Source organism: Tetrao urogallus (assembly GCF_951394365.1).
Source record: "Tetrao urogallus genome assembly, chromosome: 6".
In the NCBI taxonomy this organism is placed as follows: domain Eukaryota; kingdom Metazoa; phylum Chordata; class Aves; order Galliformes; family Phasianidae; genus Tetrao; species Tetrao urogallus.
In genome coordinates this window covers 57,794,993-57,816,022 of record NC_136819.1, presented here as the reverse complement: position 1 = coordinate 57,816,022, position 21,030 = coordinate 57,794,993, and the positions used below count along the sequence as shown (strand labels likewise).

Here is a 21,030-nt window from a genome sequence, read left to right as displayed (position 1 = left end):
ATGGAACCGGAGCGGCTGCGGCGCCGCCTGGGCTGCGCGTTCCGGGCGCGCGGGCTGATGCTGCGGGCGTGAGTAGCGGGGCGCGGGGCGGGCGCGGAGGCGGCTGCAGGCCTCGGCCGGGCTCGGAGGCTCCTCTCGGGCTGCCCGAACGCCTCCTGCCCTGCCGTGGGCCTCTTCCGTCCACCTCCGCCCGTCGCTCGGGTCTAGGGAGCGCCAAAAGCTGCCTAAAAGCTCTCCTCCGTCCCCTCCCCGATGAGCTGCCGCGTTGTTGGGTCGATACTCGAATTTGGCCTTTGAGGATTCTGCATAGTATCAGCTCTGCTTTGTATCTGATGTGAATAGATTGTGATTGTTTTGAGCGAGGTCCTGGCTCTTTCATTAGGAGCCCGAGCCCGAGCCCGCTGTTAAACAGCAATGCGAAGGTCGGGCCGTTAACCGAGAGCCCGAGATTGATTGTCTGGCAGAGGATGGTAATAAGAAAATCGTTATCTTTAACTGCAAGAGTGTATTCTAAGGATGAGGGAAGAAGTGGATTTGTAATTCTCATTTAATTTAGAATGTGTGATACTGAGGGACGTTCGTGCCTTAATGGACACGGTGAGGATTGGTTGGGCTTGGGGATCTTAGAGGTCTTTTCCAACATTAAATGATTCTGTGATTCTACAATAACTCCAGTATCACAGCTACTGATAAAGTGGAGTGAATCCTGCAGAAGGCAGTTGGGGCTAGCGTGGGCTGGCAGTACCTGAGGGATGAGCCAGCTCTGTTCAGCCCTTGGGATGGAAGATGGAGGTGATCTAGCTGTCCAAAAGGGACTTGTGGAGAGAAGGAGCCACAGCACAGAGAAGGCGTGAGAGGCAGCAAAAAAAGCTCTGGTTTTGGTCTCCTTGGTTCAAAAGAGATATTGAAAAATGGGGGAGGGCTCTGTGGAAGACCACCAAGGTGATTACAAAGTTGGAGAATTTAGAGTCGTGGAATTGTTTGAGTTGAAAGGGACCCTTAAAGGCCATGTGGTCCAATTCCCCTGCAATGAACAGGGACTCCAACAGCTCCATCAGGTGCTCAATTCTGTCCGGCCTGACCTTGACACGTGGAAAAATGCTAAGGATTTGGGTTTGTTCAGCCTCAAGAAGGAAAGGCTCAGGGAAATCTAACCCCAGTCTTGTTCAAAGGTAATTAGGAAGAAGGAGGAGGGACTTCTCAACAACACACTGTGACAGGACAAGAGGCAGTGGGCACAAGTTTTAAAAAAAAATCAGTACTAATGGTTTCTACTTTTTTAATCACAAGGCATTTAGTGATTGTATGCACATCTGCCAAAACTGACACAGTTCATATGAACTTTACTGAATATTAATTGCTTCTTGAGCTAACTTTCTTTGTTGACATTAGGGAAGCTGTAAAATATCTCACTGAAACTCTTCAGTCCCTCAATGAAGAAGAGTTTGAGGACGTAATTGACAGAATCATCGATGCTGTTGAAAAACAGCCTTGTAAGTAAACACTTTTTTCCTAAGCTTGCTAAGATTATCTTGCACTTGCAATGTTATTTAGACAGAATTACTGACAACTTATGCACTGCAGTGTCACTCTGGTCTAGGAGGTTGATCAAGATAGATGTATTTGTTGACATTTTGTTTTGTTAAATACTGAAGTTTGTAATGTCAGCAAAAGTCATTGTCACTTTGCTGTTTGAAAAGTTGGCAAGTTGGTAGCTCCTGACTTTTGGATTCCAAGAGTAGTGAAATTCTTCACTGCCAGCTACTAAAAGCTCCTAGCTGAGTTTGCGTGGGCATCTTTGTATATGAAACTGTCATCTAAAACACTCAAATAAACCCAAGAAATAGCAAGAAGTTAGTTCACTTGTTATTCTGTAGCCCAGGTCCAGAGAAATATTAATGTTGACAGCTGTAATTTTCAGAGCCTCGCTGTATCTGTGAGAAGAGAACAGTTACCTCCCTTTGACCAGAGGTCACTGCACTTGCATTCAGCTGGAGAGGCAGGTAGGAGTGCTGTAACAATCCAGCACATGTGCTTGAAGCAACTATTGGAAGGAGTTAACAGCACCTGAATGTTCTCTGTTTGCTCAAGGCAGGTGCTGATGTTCTGTTATGCTGACTGATCTTGCAGTAATGTTGGGCTGAAGGTGCTGCTAACAGTTGGGGCACTACAGCAATGGATGAGCTGTACATCCTTGATGTATGAAAATGCATCAGATATCATAAATGGCTGAGTCCAAAAGTGAATCCAGAAAACTCCTGGAAAACCCTCTTTATGCATGAGACACTCTATGAGTTGAACTATTGCTGGTAGCATTCCCACAACTCCTGTAATTCTGAGCATGTCTGAAACTCTGTCATCCTGGCAGGAGTTTTTTCTTTGGGTGCCATTTCCTGCTTAGTCTGGACTGTGTGTCCTCAGACACAGTGTCCCTAATTGTGGGCCACAAAACACAGGAGTTGTCACATCCTTACTTAAAGAACATGGCTGAAGGAGGTGGCACTGATGCCTAACATGCACATGTGTTCAATAATCTGAGCTCATGAGATCCAGAAAACCTGACCAGTTTTTTGGTTGAGGAGATTCAATCCCATATAAACGTTAGGCCTTATGTGAGTTCAGGAAACATTCTCAGCTCTCCTATTTAAAGCAGGCTAAATGAAATGTGGGCATTTGATTGCTTTATCTATAGAGTAGCAACAACAGAAGTTATAACTTTACGTTCTTATACTAGCCATTGGAAAACACAGCTGATCAGATAGGGAGCCAAAGCAGTTTGAAGAGCTGGTCCTCACCTAGTGTGAAGCCTGCTGGTACAAATTCACATGTGCACATTTTTGAGCAGTTCTAAATCAGTACAAGAAGCTCCAGGGCCAATGTAGTACCAATGTGGTTGGTGTTTTTGCTAACGCTGGTCTTTGTACAAGGTGGGATTTTGTGCAATTAATGCCAGCGTTGTCCAGCTAATGACCGTGAGTTGCTTGAGGCCACAATTTGGATGTGCTGATATCCCCCCTGATTCCTGCTGGCTCACCTGGTGCCCCTCCTGCTCTGCACTTCAGCACTGACTTACGTGAGGTGTGATTTTGTTTCCTGAGCCAGCAACTCCAGCAGTCAGGCTTGGCAGCACTGACCAAATCCTTTTGTGAATCCATGCCTTGGTGTCCTTCTCAAATTCAACAAGACGTTAGCGTTTGGAAATGTTTTTGGATTTCAATTATCAGTTTAACATCTATGAAGGCAACAATGTGCCTGTCTCCAAGACTGTGCTAAGCTGTTTGAATACTTATATATGACAGCAATCTGTGCGACAATGTTCTGGAATAAAATTAACCTTCAGAATGTGAAAGTTCTCATCTAACACATTTGTAGTATATTTGGCAGCTTTGCATAAGCTATAATTGTCTTGCTGTCCATGTTTAGCGAATTAATGGTGGGCACAATATGAGTGTGGGTTAATTTTTTGCTTGAGATGCATCCTACTGGTAAGAATACTAAGTGATCCATCCTGTGTGCTGTTACCTTTTTGAAAGTATGCTTTTTTGTGTAGTAGAGAAGACTCTACCATTTCTTGTAAAGTATGAGAGACCCCCACGCTTTCTTACCACTCTCCATATGCTGCACTTTTAACTCTTGGAAACTTTCTTTCCAGTGTCAACTAATATGATTGAACTGTCCACGGTGGAAGCAGCTGTCCAAGAATGTAGCCAAGCATCAGATGAAACAATGTACGGTGACATTATTTCTTTTTATTTGATGTTTATGGGAGTTGTATGCCTGCCTTTATTTCTGATTAGGAAATAAATGGCAGGCTTTCCAGCAGTGCTACACATGGCAGTAATTGCTTTGTGCTTTGTCTTCCTGATGCTGCCTTGGAAGGTTGGTAATGTTCCTTCTTAGAAAATTGGTTCTCATGCATAGTCCTCTGGGGGATTCTAAATATAATGCCCACATTCTGGAATTAAAATTACATGGTTATGTGTTACATGTGACACAGATTGAATATTAACCAATGAAATAAACCAATAGGGAACTTGATACTTCTGTTCGTTTCTTTATTTCCTTTTCTCCAGATGTAAGTTATATGAGGTTGTTTTTGTGACTTTCATAAGATAGCACTTGGAAAAGTTTTCCTCCAGGGTGCTGCTTTCTGCTTTTTTGTGTGCTTTTTTTGGTCTAGCAGGGCTGTTATTTGGAAAACCATGATTGATTTTCACTCTCTGATAACAAAGCAGAGAACAATTACTTGAGCTTCTGAGAGTTTTATTTGTGATTGTGATGAATGTGTTTTCTTCAGTGTTTGCCTTGTGTATTGACATTGTAATGCAAATCATGAAAATAAATGGCTTGTTAGGCATGTCAGACACTGTGATCCCACAGTTCCTCAGTGTGAAGCAAATTTATTTATTTTTGACTTTTCTCCTAGTCATTGGAACCTTTATAATGCTGGTGGTTTCAATGTGACTTTTTCTTTTGTCACCTCTTACACTTAAATGCGTTTTTTGCTCCTGACAGGCTGAGGGAGCTGGGCTTGTTCAGCATGGAGAAAAGAAGGCTGCGGGGTGACCTCAGTGCAGCCTGCAGTACCTAAAGGGAGCCTGCAGACAGGAGGGGAGTCAGCTCTTGGAAAGGGGAGATGACAGCAGGACAAGGGGAAATGGTTTGGAGTTGAGGGAGGGCAGCTGGAGGTTGGATGTGAGGGGGAAGTTGTGTGCTGTGAGAGTGGTGAGGTGCTGGAACAGCTGCCCAGAGAGGCTGTGATGCCCCGTCCATCCCTGGAGGTGTTCAAGGCCAGGTTGGATGGGGCCCTGGGCAGCCTGGGCTGCTGTGAAATGTGGAAGTTCGTGGCCCTGCATGGCACAGGGGGGTTGGAGCTTCGTGATCCTTGAGGTCCCTTCCAACCCAGGCCAGTCTGTCATTCCATGATTCTGCAACTGCACAGGTTCTCAGTGCAGAAGCCCGAAGGGAATACTGCACAGGTCACTCGTGCTTCTCTAACTTTTAAATTACAGTGCAAGAAGCTTGGGGATAAAGTTTTGTATGAAATACAAATGAAGTCCAAGACCCCATTGTCTGATAGGCAATGATTGTTGTCCTGTGCTTGTAAACCATAGCAAGGGTTCATGGAAAAATTTTTCTCTATTCTGATTTGATGCTCTCAGAGTAAGAGTAATGGGGGGTATCAAAGAGAACAGTACCAGTACATGTAATGGAAGCTATCAACTCAGTAAATGAAGATTTGTGTAAGTTTAAACATATTCACATAAAGCAAGCCAAGACTGTTCTGTTGTCAAAAAATATACCAGAAGATACTAATAGAAATATCACAGAGATGTATGTTTTTCCAAGTAGTGTTCCTTTTGTTTTTTAATTAGAAGGTGCTGCAGTAGCCAGTAGGTAGAGTGGAGCAGGAGGTACAGTGGTAACACAGGGCAATAGAGAACAAAACAAATAGACTTCTCTTCAAAACGTTTGTTTAATTATTTTCTCTCCTTATTGTTTGTTAGTTTCACCTCAGTTAACGCTGTAAATAAATTCTCATTTCAGAGAAAATGTTTTCAACATTATTGGAGCCTTTGATATTCCACGCTACATTTATAATTCAGAAAGAAAGAGATTTCTACCGTAAGTCGTGCATGGTTTAAGCTTCAACTGCTCCTTGTTTTAAGAGATAGCCTGTATTTCTATATGTCTGAGAAGTCTCTGTTCTGTTCTTTCCCTCTTGGGTTCACTCATCTCAAGCTCATGTGAGAAAGTAAGATAATTTTGTTTCTCAAAGCCTGCCTGACTCTACAGAGGCTATGATAAATGCTGGCTCATTAATAAATGTGCCATTGGGTTTCTCCCACGTGGTAGAATGGAGCTGAAATGGCCATCTCTGTCTCTTCTGTGGCAGTGTATTCTGTGCTGCCTGTGATCTGACTAGCTCTGAAGCTCAAGTATTTATCTCACAATGTGCCAGTTGTGTTAATGGCATTTGAGGAATACAAGAGACAGTAAGGCTAAGGGCATACATCACTAATGTGATGATTACTTTTTTGCTTTCTGTATTTGACTCTTGTTTTTTTTTTTCTCAATAAATTTGGTCTCTCTCTCTGTATTTATTTCCTAGACTGTAGCTTGCAACGTCCTGTAGCTCTGGGGCATTTCTAAAGAGAGCTAAGGAACATTTACATTTACTGAAGAATTTACATTAACAGCAAGCAGCCCAGACTGCTGAGCCCAATAGAGGCTGCACTTTTACAAAGCTGCAGGTGTTGTTAGCTGAGAAATTGATAGTTGTGTTTGTTGTGAGGCATTACAATGACCTTCATGTAATGTCATTTTCTAGTCTTGGTTCATGAATCTGCCGGTCAGCAACAACGTTCTGTGTGTCTGCAGGAGGAGGTTAATTCCAGTGCCACTTTCTAGCTTTCTAGGCTATCAGAAGCAGAGAACTCCATGAAGACTTTCTGCTCATCAAAGGGAAGAAACTGTACTTGTTCACAGTCACTTAATAGGCATATCTGTTTTTAAATAATGGACTTCTGCAAAGTCCTGTTCACGTGGAAATACAGGTCTTGAGGTCTGTGATGTAGAGGAAAATTAAATTGATGTAGCCTTCAAAAACAGAAACACAGAGGCCCTATCAGAAATGTTACTCATTGCCTAAATATGTCACGCAGTAGCACTATAGCTTTTGCAGACACCTTTTAGATCAATAAGTAATTTCTGTGTGTAGAATGTACCTTTTTCAATCTTGATTTTGTTGAACTTCTTGCAGTCTGTCAATGACCAACTTTCCTGCACCAAATTTATTTGGAACTGCCAGAGATAAAGCAGAGTTGTTTCGTGAACGCTACTCCATCTTACAGCAGGTCAGAAACGGTTTTGCTCTGTTTAACAAAACACATAAACAAAATGCTTTTCCTTTTTTTGCTGTTAAATACAGGTATAGTTTTCTCAGCTGACACCATACAGTGTGATGGATGCATGTGTTTGAGCATTTTAGCATCATGTCATAAGAGCAGGTTATCTATTTGTATGTGAGTCTTCCTCCTGTCTCTCATGTGTTTGACTAGCCTGTCACTGTACACAGTGCTTGTTGAGATAATAAAACCCTGAAACCCTGGGAAGCTCTCATTCAGCCTCTTCTTGAAGCACTGATGTTTGCTTCTGCCTTATTTCAGTTATTCGTTTTCCAGTTATCAGGAATGCTCAGTAGGAGTCAGCCGTGCTTTGTCATCTCATGGTGGCAGTTGTGCCGTGTCCCCTGGTGCGAGCTGCTCCTGAGCAGAGTTCCCCAGCAGGATTTGCTTTGCACTGCTGTGGTGGTGGTAGCCACAGGTACTGACAGCATCTCTAGGTGGTGGCCCTGCACAGTCTGTGCTCTCAGCTCAGTCAGCCTATGGGCTCATCTCTGAGCAGGCCCTCAACTCACTTCTTTCCTCCCATCCACTCTCCTCACACGTTGGAGTGTAACCCCGCTGTGCTTTGCCCTGCAGTCTGGCATGAGCAGTATGAGATCAGGGAGTGAATGGCTGACATGATGGCTTGTTAATTGTTTATGAGGTGTCTGCTCTAGCAGATGCACAGCACAGATCATGCCGTGCGCTAGCAGGTTCTGTGCAGAACCATTCACCTCTGTGCAGTCCCAACCCCAGTGAACCACCAGGAGGCAGGCAGGCAGTGAGCCCAGCTTTTTTTGCTGTGCCACCCCACAGTGCCTAGCTTGGCCTTTGGACCAGGGTTACATACCCCAGGGCACCAGCAACTCTGTATTCCAAAGAGAGCTGCTGCTGGAAGAATGTGTACTGCAGTTTGGCTCTATCTGGCCTCTATCCTGGCAGCCAGTTAACCACTAGCTAAAGATTTAGTCTATACAAACAGTACGTTAAGTTTACTTCTTTGTGACCTCCAGAAAAGTGAATGTTCAGGTTGCTAGTGAAGGCTGCTAGAACTGATTCCTGCATGTGGTACACGGGCTGGTAGCAATGAGTTTGTTTCAAGGAGAGGTACTTAGACTGCGTGAAAAGCACTGAAATAAGTAAAAATTTCTACATGCTAAGTGTATTTTCTACATGCTCTGCACTTTAGTTTTAGTGTAGCTTGTCCCTGTTTGTAAAAAAAAGAGCTCAAACTCAAAATAACAAAAAAAAGTACTTGCTTTTAGTAGGCCTGCCCTGAAGAGAGAACCAGCCCCCTTCCACACAGCCAGCGTTTCACGCAGTTTACCTTCCCTTGCTGTCTCACTGCTTTCCTCCAGGTAGTCAGAAGTAACTTTTAAAACCATTACACATGCAGTTACTTCTTTGGCTTAGTTTTGTAGTCCAATGTGAATCTATTTCTTAGAAGCAAATTATTGTCCACTGAATTGATTGTGCAAAATCAAGTCAAATGTTGCTGGATAAAATAGAGTGAGAGAACTTCATAAACTATTTAATATGGTGGTTGTAATGAACTGACTTTTTGACAGCACTCTTTTGTTTTTTATACTATATTACTTCAATTTTGGTTTCTGCAGAGGACTCACAGACATGAGCTGTTTACACCTGCAGCAGTCGTCGTTCATCCTGATGACAGTAGGAGCAAATTCCAGGTAAAAACTCTTTATTTCTTGCAAATGGAACTGTTGGTGTTGTGCTTTCATGCACAGTGGCACCTTATTTTTCCTTCTTGTATGGGTGATCAATGGAAATGAGTTTTTTTCTATCATTTTTAGCTTGTGTGTCAAAATGGCAGTTATGTGCCTTACCTCAGCATGATGACCAAGCTGCTTAAAAACAGCTATGAAGTGCATGAGAAATGCAGCTTCCCAAGGTGGAAATACATTGACTGGTCAGCTTTATACTTTTTTTCCTTTAACTTGAGAATATTTTTCTTTCTTTTGTTAGCACCAGATTCACAAACCATTGGTTCAATAAGTTCACAACCTGAGTTTGTTCTGTTTCCATCTCAGTTTTCTCGTATTAAATACTCTTCTGATGTGATGTAATTATTGCATATTTTAAAAGAAAAAATGCACGCAAATGTCTCTCGGCACCAAGCAGGTTTTGTTTTGAACAGCTTGCCTGCTTCTGCTTGTTCAGAGCATGGCATCTTGTAGGAAAAGAAACAAGTGACCTTAGCTGAGTTGAGCTTGCATCTCCACGCAGGCTCTGTAGGCATCTTTCTCTCTCGACAGCTTCCTGTTCTCCTGTCGATAGTGCCAAGAGCATCTATTGTTTATGCCTATGTTCCAGGAGGATTTTCTCCCTTAACTGCATCTTGGCAGACCAAAATGAGTTTGTCCAGAGAATGCAGACAGCCTGCTGTGTGGTATCACTGATGTTACTCGGGAGTTTTCTCTGTCATCCATCTAAGGCTCCTCAGCAGAAATAATTAGTGTTACTGCCTGGGCGGAGGTTCAGATCTGCCCTGTGGTTCAGATCGGATTCTGCTGAAGATCCAATTACTAAAATTGACATTCATATGCAAGAGCAGAAATTGCCACTTGTTCTTTTCAGTTTTAATGCTTTTGTAAGCAAAATAGCAACAACAGATATTTACTTGCTAAGCACTTCTTTGTGCTGGCAGCCATTATTGGAAATATTTCCCTCAAGTCTGCTACATTTGACATTCAGAAATGTGTCCCTGATTTTCTAATGAGCCTGAATTCTGTCCTAGCTTGTTTGTGTATTTATGCAAGAATATTTGTATATGCTGTCCAATACTTTGTCTTGCTTGCTTCAGAAAAGCTATTTTGGAGACCTGGAGTTAATCTGACATGATTCTTTGCCTCTGGTTCCAGCTTAAAACAGTAGAAACTCTGCTGGGCAATACAGTGAAAGTGGGGGAAGTGATTGTCCTTGGGATGATAACTCAGCTTAAGGAGGTAAGATGCTGCTTACTGTGGATTGTATAGAACACCATTCGTTCAGCACTTGAATATATTAGGAAATGAGAAGGCTCAGTCAGCACCTCATCCTCCTGTGTAAGTTGGTGACAGAGCTGCCATCGGTGTCCATGGTGCAGGACTCATTCCTTGAAAGGAGGTTAACATTTTCTGGGTGTGCTCCTTACTGAAATGCTGAGGCCTCCAGTCACTGTGTTGCACTGCACTGCATTGGCCTGTGATTAAGGGGAGAAATACACGAATAGAGTGTCTGAGGGAAGATGCTAACATCAACTACATTGCTTCAGTTCCACATCTACGCTCCAGGTATATAATATAACACTTCACTAAACTGTTTATAAATGCTGACTGGTGAATGTTTGTGATTAAAGCATTTACATGTCTGGATATACTTTGCTTCATTAATTAATCCTGGTTTTTTTTAGGGGAAGTATTTCCTAGAAGACCCTACAGGAGTTGTCCAGCTAGACCTTAGTAAAGCAATATCCTTTATCTGTGATCTAAGAGTGGAATACATTTCTTGTAGGCCTGGGGATGCTCAATTTGAATAACAAATCCATATTGACCACTAAGAATTACGTATAGAGAGCTGCAAGTTGCAGCTCCATCTTTTTCTTTCTTTTACAAGTTTCATGGTAGCTGGAGCTCAGTGCCCTTTTGAAGGACAAGGATAGAATCCCTGCTAGTGGAAGTAGAGTGTGTTCCTGTTTGTGTGCTGTTTGTATTAAGCTGGCTGTAAAGCAAACTTTGGCTACAAGAATCAGTGTAGAAGTCCTGATCTAAGAAAAAGATATTTCTTAACCTTTCCTCACCAGTTCCACAGTGGTTTATATACCGAATCGTGCTTCGTTTTGGCAGAAGGTAAAGCAGACTTCTTCTTTTTTCCCTTTTTTAACTTGGAATGAATTATTCTGCAGGTGGCTTTTGCTGCAGTTAGACATTTGCCAAATGTGGCTAAAAAGAGAAGTCTAATCTTGGTGAGGCTTGACCATGAGCTGAGCTTGTGACTGAGAATTTGGGCCCTAAGTCTTTCCTGTTATCTCAGGCTCTTGAGGCAGAGCTCCATGACACTCTGTGCTTTTCAGTGATGTTGATGAGCTGAGAGAAGCCACAACAGCATTGGGAGTTGGCCTTAGTTAGTCTGTATAGAGCATGATGGAGAAGATGTGACCAGAAGAACGTGGACTAGAAAAACTGAACAGCCTGGTCTGGTGGCTGGGGACCCTGCACATAGCAGGAGGGTTGGAACTAGATGACCTTTGTCCTTTTCAACCCAGGCCATTCTATGATTCTATGACTGTAAATAAAAAATAAGAAAATACTGCTTTGTGTTGTCAAAGCCTCAGTTCTTCAGAGGCTTCTCATTAAGACAGTGTGTAGTTTTGGAGCCTTAGATGTGCAGTGATGGACGTTGCTGTTTGTGGGACATTGCTCTGTGTGTTCTGTTAATGTGTTTTATGTTTAAAATGTATGAAATACTCTAAGTAGAAGAGAAGCACAAGTGGGGATTGAGTACCACTCAGTCACTTCTTTCAAGAGATGACAGTTCTCAAGAAAGGGTGCAGTTTGATGCAGACCCTTCAGGGGCAGAGCCAGTGAAAATGATTGCTGTTTCCCTACATTCTTACTCAGTTGGGTTGAGAAAAATTATGTGGCTGTGCAGCAAATCCACTCAAAGAAATGATAGAGGCCTAAAATAGTTGGTGTCTTGCTCAGCCTGTTTTTCAGCCATATAGTTCACTTCTGTTCACTGCTGAGCAGTGCAGGGACTGGTGCTGTCACAAGAGAGGGATTGATGGAGGCTGGGACTGAGCAGCACAGCTGCCAACTGTCTGACTAATGTCTAGGGTATGATGCTGTTACAAAAACTAAAGGTTATTTTGTTGTTCCAAAATGTCTTAGGTTGGTATGAAGATGAAGTTTTTCATGTGAATGCTTTTGGATTTCCACCTACTGAGCCGTCTGCTACCACAAGGTATAAAACTGACTTTCAGCAGCCTCACTCTGGCTTCGTATTTTGATGTAGGTTTCCAAGTCAGCTCATTACCATTTTATAATTTTATGACATTGAAGTATGCTATTATTTCCCCTCTCCAGATATTTCAAAGTAAATACTTTCTTCTCCTGTGAAGAAGGGTTGAGGGAATTGGGCTTGTTTAGCTTGGAGAAAAGAAGGCTCTGGGGAGACCTCATGGTGGCCTTCCAGTGCTTGAAGGGAGAATATGAACAGGAGGGGAATGGCTGTGTGTGAGGGTGGATGGTGATGGGACAAGGGGAATGGATTTAAAGTGAGACAGGGGAGGTTTGGGTTGGATATGAGGAGGAAGTTTTGGAGCCAGAGGGTGGTGAGGCACTGGCACAGGTTGCCCAAGGAGGCTGTGGATGCCCCATCCCTGCAGGCATTCAAGGCCAGGCTGGATGTGGCTCTGGGCAGCCTGGGCTGCTGGTTGGTGACCTGCACACAGCAGGGGTTGGAGCTGGATGAGCACTGTGCTCCTTTGCAACCCAGGCCATGCTGTGATTCTGTGAAATACGATTTTAAGGAGGCAGTTCTGAGACTTGCATGTTCAGCATGTTGATAACCACTGAGATCTAAACACTTCTGAACTGCAAAACTAAATAACTATTACATAGGAATAAGAAGCTCCGTGTTGCTCAGGGAATGGATAAGGGAGGGAGCCCTGGGCACACATTACCCTGAGATAATCTATGAACTTATGGCAGGGCAGTGCCCATGCTTTATATCTAGGTGACTGCCATTTATTTTCCTTGGTTTCTCCATCAGCTACTAAATGATAAAGGATGTGATTTGAGCTATCTTTCATCATAATAATAATTTAAATGGCTCAGGTGAGTCATAATCAAAACTAGTAATTATTTGGCAAGAGAACAGAAGTAACATGAATATTTTAATAATGTAGAGCCTTCTATGGGAATATAAACTTCTTTGGAGGTCCTTCCTCAACTTCAGTAAAGGCTTCCGCAAAGCTGAAGCAGCTGGAGGATGAAAATGAGGATGCCATGTTTGTATTTCTTTCTGATGTGTGGCTGGACCAAGCTGAAGTCCTAGAAAAGCTGCATACAATGTTTTCAGGTAGGTGGTGGCCATTTTGAGTCTGAGCTTTGTTTGAGAGAATGTTTACCATCTCCCTTGATCCTTAGCAGCATTGCTGGTGGCACTGGTAAGCGTGACAGGACGCACAGCTGGAAGGTCCCCTTCTGTGGCTGTGTTCCCTCCCTGCTTTGGGCTGAAAGCTCTGGCCTTTTGGTGAGCCTGCACAGGAAAGGTCCCATGGGAAACCTGTGTTGGAGAGCTGTAAGCTGATGTAGCTTTCTGTACTTGCATCCTGTGGTTGCTCACAGTGAGCATCACTGTCCATGGAGGGGAAGCTGGCCAGCATATGGCTGACAGCATGGCTGCTCTGCCCAGGGGCTGCTAGCTATGATCTGAGTGTGCTCTTCTGTGAAACAGTGAGTTTGGTACCGTTTTCAAAGGTATGCCTTTAAATAAAAAGGTTGGGCAACGATTTTCAAGACTGTTTATTGTGTGTTTTAAGTGAATTTCAGTTCTGAGAAAGTACCAGTAAGCCCAGCTGCTGACAGTATTTTACAGAACCCCACTGAACCCCAGACTCAATAAAGCCAGCGAGGTCTTGCTGCAGTTTAACGATAGCTATTTGCATTTCATGCTTGCTGTTCTATTTCTTTTGGATCTTTCCCTAACAGATTTATAAATTGGATTGTATTATATTTTTATGAGCTGTCACTTGCTTTTCATAAATCTTTTAGCACCAATATTGTTTTGGACAGTAGCCATTTTATGTGTTTTGACAAGAAAGTTCATGAACAGTCATCCTAGCCTTAGTTTAAAGAAAACTTTTTCTCCGTCAGCAGAGGGGTGGCAGCAGGGACAGGAGGTGATTGTCCCCCTCTGCTCTGCTCTTGTGAGGCCCCAGCTGCAGTGCTGTGTGCAGGTCTGGAGCCCCCAGTACAGGAAAGGCAGGGAGCTGTTGGAGAGGGTCCAGAGGAGCCACAAAGATGAGCAGGGAGCTGCAGCACCTCCCCTGCAAAGACAGGCTGAGGGAGCTGGGCTTGTTCAGCATGGAGAAAAGAAGGCTGCGGGGTGAGCTCAGTGCAGCCTGCAGTACCTAAAGGGAGCCTGCAGACAGGAGGGGAGTCAGCTCTTGGAAAGGGGAGATGGCAGCAAGACAAGGGGAAATGGTTTGGAGTTGAGGGAGGGCAGCTTGAGGTTGGGTGTGAGGGGGAAGTTGTGTGCTGTGAGAGTGGTGAGGTGCTGGAACAGCTGCCCAGAGAGGCTGTGATGCCCCGTCCATGCCTGGAGGTGTTGAAGGCCAGGTTGGATGGGGCCCTGGGCAGCCTGGGCTGCTGTGAAATGTGGAGGTTGGTGGTCCTGCATGGCACAGGGGGGTTGGAGCTTCATGATCCTTGAGGTCCCTTCCAACCCGGGCCGTTCTGTGGTTCTGTGAGATGCACAGTCTCTCTTGAACACTTTCTGGTTTTTTTTCACCAATGGAAAAAATATCAGTTATTCTCAAAATATGGTCTGTTTCTTCCATGCATCATTACATCAGTAATGATGGCAACATTTGGATAGCAAGCATCTGTGAGATCTGTGAATTGCTTCTTTGCATTCCAGAACAGTTTTGGAACAGCTTGTCCTGTCTGCCTTAGGTAGAATGGAGGTGTGAGAGGGCAGCTGCTTTAAAAAACAGTATAAAATTAAGGGTGCCAAACTGCTTTCACTTAAGGAAAATTGAACGCATTGTCATAATATCTACCGAGAAGTTAAGTAGTTCACTTTGAAGTTAGGAAACCAGTTCTGTATCCTGATGGGAGTTGGCAAGATCCTTGAACCAAACCAAGCCTGAGCTAAAACTGCAAATGCTGAAGCAATAAAGGGCTTCGGTCAGGAAGGTTAATAGACTAAGCTGGAAGAGATGCATGTATCGTGTTTACCACTTTCAGACTTCTTTTTTATAGACAAGTGGTAAAGCTCATAATTGTATAATAAAAGTAATAGCAGAGAGGAATAGCAAGGAAGAAATACTGCTGAGCCATTTGCCTGCCATAAGCAATTCTATCCTGTTTACCCCCGCTGGTTTGTAACATAGTGAAGGAAATGCAAGTCTGGTGCTGCAGGCCGGGGAGCTGGAGTGTGAGCTGGAACACAAAACAAATGCCCGAGTAGATGTTTTGTTTTTGTTTTAGAGGTGGCAAATGAGTTTATTTTTTTAGCCATTGCTGAAAAGCAGTTGTGTTTAGTGCTACTGTGAGGGTTTATCAGATCCTTAAAATGCTCATGCAGTACTGTTGCTTTATAATGCTAAAAAATGAGTTAAACAGTAGGAGAGCTTTTGAATTGAATGATGCATGGAGATTAATAACAATCCATTGCTATTGACTTGCTGTTTTTCTTTTCAAGGAAAGAATGTATTATTATTACAGGTTTTAGTTGTGTAATTATAGGACTGGGTCAATGATTAGTTGTATACACACAAACAATGTTGTTGGAACTGTAAATAATTAAAGCCCGTGTCTAGAAAATAGGGGTATTAATAGAAGCAGAGCTTGAAGTGCTGTTTTGGCTTTTGCCTTTCATGAAATGGACTGGAGGCTGAATGATGAAAGATCTCGAGGTGGGTGGATGTTACACTCACATGTGCTTTGTTTTTCCAGGTTATTCCTCTGCTCCTCCAACCTGCTTTTTCTTTTGTGGAAATTTCTCATCTGCACCATATGGAAAAAACCAAATTCAGTCTCTGAAAGGTGTGGAATTCTTCGCAGTCAATCCTGAGCATTAAATTAAAACAGAGGCAGTAGAACTGTTTCAGAAGGCAGAAAAGAAGTGCAGTGTTTTTGCTGTGCTGAAGTGTACAGGTGATTTGTGTCACGTGTGTTTTTGTTCTAACCAAGTGCTGCTCCATGGATATTTTTTTCTGGCTCTAGGTTCCTTGAAGGCTCTTGCAGATATAATATGTGAATATCCCAGCATTCATAAAAGGTACACAGTGAAGTGCTGTGGGGGTGGCAGGGGAAATGTGCTTGTTTTGGAAAAGGTTGCTTTAATTACTTCAGGAATGAACAGATAGCACGTCTTCCCATTTTTGTGAGCCAGCTGCAATCAGGTTCCAGGCCTGTAAGATTGTTTGGGGATCGGTGTAAGGCACTGATTCTGGCTACAATTTGGTCATGGAAGCTGCCCGTTGAGTCAGCAAAGGTGAACCTGCCTTTCTTGGGAGCATTTCCCAGATGGATGAAGCGTGGCCCACAGTTCTCCAGAAGCTCTATTTGAGTGAGGCTTTTTTCCTCCAAAATTCCCTTGCATTCAGCAGGGATCTGCCCATGCAGTATTGCTTACTAAACTGATGTCCGGGTCTTGATGCCGCTAGCAGCAGCTGCAGGCTTTCTGTACCAACCCTGAGAAATGTCATCTGAAACACTGCCTGCATAGAGTTTCTTGTTTCTGCCTTCCTGTTCTTGCCTGCATGGTCCTCCACAGCTGTTAGTTTGAGAGCCAAGCAAAACAACACCATCCTGAAGAGGGATGGATCCTTTATCTGTCTTTCTACAGATGTTTGAATATACAAAGGAAAGAAAAGCAGGGAGACAGCCAGGCTTATCCTTTCTGGCTTCTCACCTTTGAGTTCCTAACAGTAGCTGTGAAGCAGAGCTACTTCCTAGGATGGGCTCCCAGAGCAGTCATTTCTTAAATATAAGAGTTCTCCCACTTCAATGCGGGATGGATGTGAGCCTTACGACTGAGTTGTGATTAAAGTTGTTCATAAGGCCTGAAGGAACTGTCAGCTCTGCCGTGGAATATGTTACTTGTGTTCATCTGTGGAACTGTGGTAGTACATAAGCAATGGTTAGATACTTCTAGGATTATTTTATATGAAAGCAATGTGTTTAACTCATTGCAGTAGTCGATTTGTGTTTGTTCCTGGCCCTGAAGATCCTGGTCCTGGCTCTGTTTTACCACGGTCAGTTTGCTTCACTTTTTACATTTTGAAAATCTGAATGAAATACCTAAAGAAAGTAAGAAATTTGTGTGATTCACGTGTTGCTACTTATTTTAGACCTCCTCTGGCTGAAAACATCACTCAGGAATTCAGGCAGCTGGTGCCATTTTCAGTTTTCACCACAAATCCTTGCAGGTAACAGTCTAACTTACTGAGAGTTTTCATGTTGGTTTTTTTTTCTTCTTTTTTTTTTAAACTGAACTGAACTAGTTAGTTTATGTGCAGATGTAGTGGTCTTAACATTTTTAAGTGAGGAGAATTCCTCACATTAATTGTAACTAATTTAAAATACATTAATATAGAAATAAATTAGTGATGACACCATCTTGAACAAAATGGTTTGGAAGTACTGCTAGAAGCTTAACTCAGGATAAAAAAACCTCAAAAACATTTTTTTTTTTCTGAATCTGGAGGGAAAGAAACAAAGATGAGAAGGGATTGTTTTAATTGAAACGCGTGTTTTCATTTTGCTGTATTAGAGTAAGATTAACTTTATAATACATAGAATCATAGAATCATAGAATCACCAAGGTTGGAAAAGACCTAAGAGATCATCCAGTCCAACCGTTCACCTATTCCCAGTAGCTCCCACTAAACCATGTCCCTCAGCACAACATCCAGCCTTTCCTTGAACACCCCCAGGCTCGGTGACTCCACCACCTCCCTGGGCATCCATTGCAGTGCCTGACCACCCTTTCTGAAAAGTAATACTTCCTCATGTCCAGCCTGAATCTCCCCTGCTGTAGCTTGAAGCCATTCCCTCTGCTCCTATCACTAATGACACGAGAGAAGAGGCCGACCCCCAGCTCACTACAACCTCCCTTCAGGAAGTTATAGAGAGCAATGAGGTCTCCCCTGAGCCTCCTCTTCTCCAGGCTGAACATTCCCAGCTCCTTCAGCCTCTCCTCATATGGCCTGTGTTCCAGACCCCTCACCAGCTTTGTTGCCCTCCTTTGAACACGTTCCAGGGCCTCAATATCTTTCTTGCAGTGAGGGGCCCAAAACTGGACACAGTACTCGAGGTGCGGCCTCACGAGTGCTGAATATAGGGGAAGCATGGAGAAACATCTTTCCATCTGTTAGCATTTCACTGTCATTCATTTAATTTCACTGACGTTTTCATTTAGGATTCAATATTGCACACAAGAAATCATCATCTTCCGTGAAGATCTGGTAAACAAAATGTGCAGAAACTGCGTCCGCTTCCCTAGCAGCAGCATGGACATTCCCAATCATGTGAGTTGTGTTCAGCACTTCCTGCTAACTTCTTGACTTCTTTTTTTCTTTGATCAGCAGGTCTACATTTGGGCTGCCTCTGACCTGCAGAGCTGCATGTGTTTGCAAACTTCTTAGAGTAACCAGGTTTCTTGAAAGAGTTATGAGGAGGAATCTATACATGTGGTAGTACTGCTTGCATTTATATCTTGATAGCAGATAACCGAAACCAGGATGCTTGTGGATGACATCAAGTTGTGCTGACTGTCCCATTGCAGTTGTCCTTGAACTCAGAACTTACCAGCAGCTGGCTGTTGGTGTGTATGCACCAGCAATGAACGTCGTACCGCTAAACATCAATTCCTAAAGGCAAAGCTTAATAGAAATTACCTTTCTAAGATTTGATCAATTAACCAGTGACATTTGCAGTCAAGCAGCACGTCGCTTTTCCAAAAGGTCATCTGCTTCATCTGCCTTTTCACTTGAAGTCTTAATCCTGCTTTTGATACATAGACACAGCACTCTGATTCTAGTTAATGAGTGCACGGCAGTTGATGAGACTTACTGATATAAGTGAATGAGGATGATCTAGACAATACTGGCTCGTTGCTGTGATGGATGGAATCTGTTTCTATTTATTTTATAGGGTTCTTTTGTTTTTAACTTGTTTGACTTGGAAACTTCCTGTTAACCCTTCTCTCCATCGCAGCAATGCTCAGATTCTTTGTGTGCAGAGAGAACCCCATTGTGGATACTGATGCACCTGTCTTCTGTGTGCATTTTTGCATACGTGTGTGTATGCTGTGAACCTTGATGTACTCATACAGGGATTCCTGAATTCTGCCAGATGAAAATGGGAATTACAAGGGGAGCAGCTACCCAGCAGGAGGTGTCACTTAGGAATCAAAAACACAACTTCAGGGTAAAGACTGTAAAGTGTGGGTCTTGTGGTTAACTGGTATTGCAAGAAAAGCCCTGAGGAATAAAAGCAAGAAGGCTACAGAAAATCTACGGCAGTGTTGGTACCTTTTGGGCTGGAGAAGCAGATGAGCAGATTTTGCAGTTTGTGTATTAACAAAGAAAACAAATCAGCAGCTAGCTGTTGCAGTGGAATCACTGCTTTGCTACAGAAAGCCCCACTAACCAGAGGGAGCGAGAGGCATGGAAAGTATTTCCAGGTTCAAAACTTCTCTATAGGCAGAACGTTTGTAGGAACGAGACTGACTTATAGGGTATGGTTCAGATGAACTCTCTGTGTTTATCTTGCAGTTTGTAAAGACCATATTATCACAAGGACACCTGACACCACTTCCGCTGTATGTTAGCCCTGTGTACTGGGCCTACGACTACGCCCTGAGGGTTTATCCTGTGCCAGACATGCTCGTCGTTGCGGATAAATACGACCCCTTCACTGTCACCAACACTGACTGCATTTGCATAAATCCTGTAAGATTTCCTTGCACTTTACAGAATAAGACTTGTGCAGACAACCTTGAATTCATAAATAGCTTTATTAATATATTAGGAAAATTAATGATGGGTCAATTGCCAAAGGGAATGCAGTTACATACTGCCTCTGACCATCTGTACAGCGTTATACTTACACATTTGTGGTGTATTTTTCTTCACAGGGTTCTTTTCCAAGGAGTGGGTTTTCTTTCAAGGTATTCTACCCCTCCAACAAGACTGTTGAAGACAGGTAAATATATTCATTTTATTTGCTGACTTTCTAGTTATCAGGAGGAATACAGAAAAGCAACTATATAAACAGAATGAATCTTCTAGCAGTTAACGCAGCAGCATAAGAAGCTCAGAAGCCTAGACCTAAAATAAGACATTCAGAAGTTATGGTCAGGAAACAGTGATGAGAAATGTGATCCAAAAGTAAACGGAAACATAGATTGTATTAAATGATTTTCAGTAACTGAGACCCAGTTGGGAAACAGATTTGTTTCTGAACATTATACTTGTTGCATGGGTTAATCACATTTAGAAACGATTTTTGGTTCATTTTGTGATTATAATCAAACTCAGAAGCCATTTTTATGCTCTGATTTCATGTATTTTACACGTGTGCTTATTCATTCCCAGTGTGGTCTTTCAACAGCTGGAAAAAAACCAAACCAGTTGCAAAAACAGAAAAACACAAACTAAACACTATCAAAACATTTACAACTGTGCTAAAATTTCCATCTGTTTGAAATAACAGTGGTAGAACCAAACAGGAAAATTGCTATTTGTCTTGTCTGCCTCTGATTCAATTTCATGTCTTTTTGCAGCAGCTTTTTGACATCTTCTGTAGAATAGGGATAAAAGATGTAAGATGTAAGGGATAAAAGATAGATCTGTGCAGTCTTTACTTGAATACAGAAATAATCGTACCAAGAGGTGTTTTAGGTCTTTAGATAGATCAAAACATTATGAAGTCTTTCACAGATCACAGAATAGAATGATGTGGTATGTATTGACATTTCTTTTAACTAAACCTTTCTTTTGTTTGGTATTTTCAGCAAGCTTCAGGGTCTCTGACTTTCTACAAGACTACAAAAAGAGACTGAGCCTTTGTGAGGCCAACTGCAGCACTCGTTTAGATGGATTGATTTCATGATGTTTTGCAGGCTGTTCATAATAAATATCAAAGCCATGCTTATTTTGTACAAAAATAAACTTTTACACAAAAATATGCTGCGTTTAGATAAAATTAATTTCCACAACACGAAAAAGAAGGCACCTGGAAGAAGCAAGGGCACGTGTAGGAAATTGGTATCTTTTAGAAAGGAAGTGAAGAAGAGGGAGAACAGTTTTTCCCTGTGCTGAGCAGAACTGAGAGCTAGTTCTCTGCTACCCACAGGAAGGGCAGCGCAGGCTGCGATTTGTCTTGGGGCAGGAAAGGCATCAGGC

At 42.8% G+C, this 21,030-nt stretch overlaps 1 protein-coding gene across 1 annotated transcript; it reads left to right on the top strand.

Moving 5' to 3' along the window:
- On the top strand, positions 1-20,436 carry POLE2 (DNA polymerase epsilon 2, accessory subunit; the record flags this gene model as incomplete). The annotated part of the gene is made up of 19 exons (XM_079537498.1): positions 1-68; positions 1,393-1,493; positions 3,653-3,728; positions 5,548-5,625; positions 6,764-6,857; positions 8,504-8,578; positions 9,770-9,853; positions 10,300-10,380; positions 10,690-10,735; positions 11,777-11,849; positions 12,796-12,968; positions 15,572-15,661; positions 15,842-15,896; positions 16,816-16,875; positions 16,972-17,049; positions 18,042-18,150; positions 19,399-19,575; positions 19,761-19,828; positions 20,409-20,436. The coding sequence occupies 19 exons, from the start codon at positions 1-3 to the stop codon at positions 20,434-20,436; spliced, it is 1,614 nt and encodes a 537-aa protein (XP_079393624.1).
- Between the last annotated feature and the right edge of the window lie 594 nt (positions 20,437-21,030).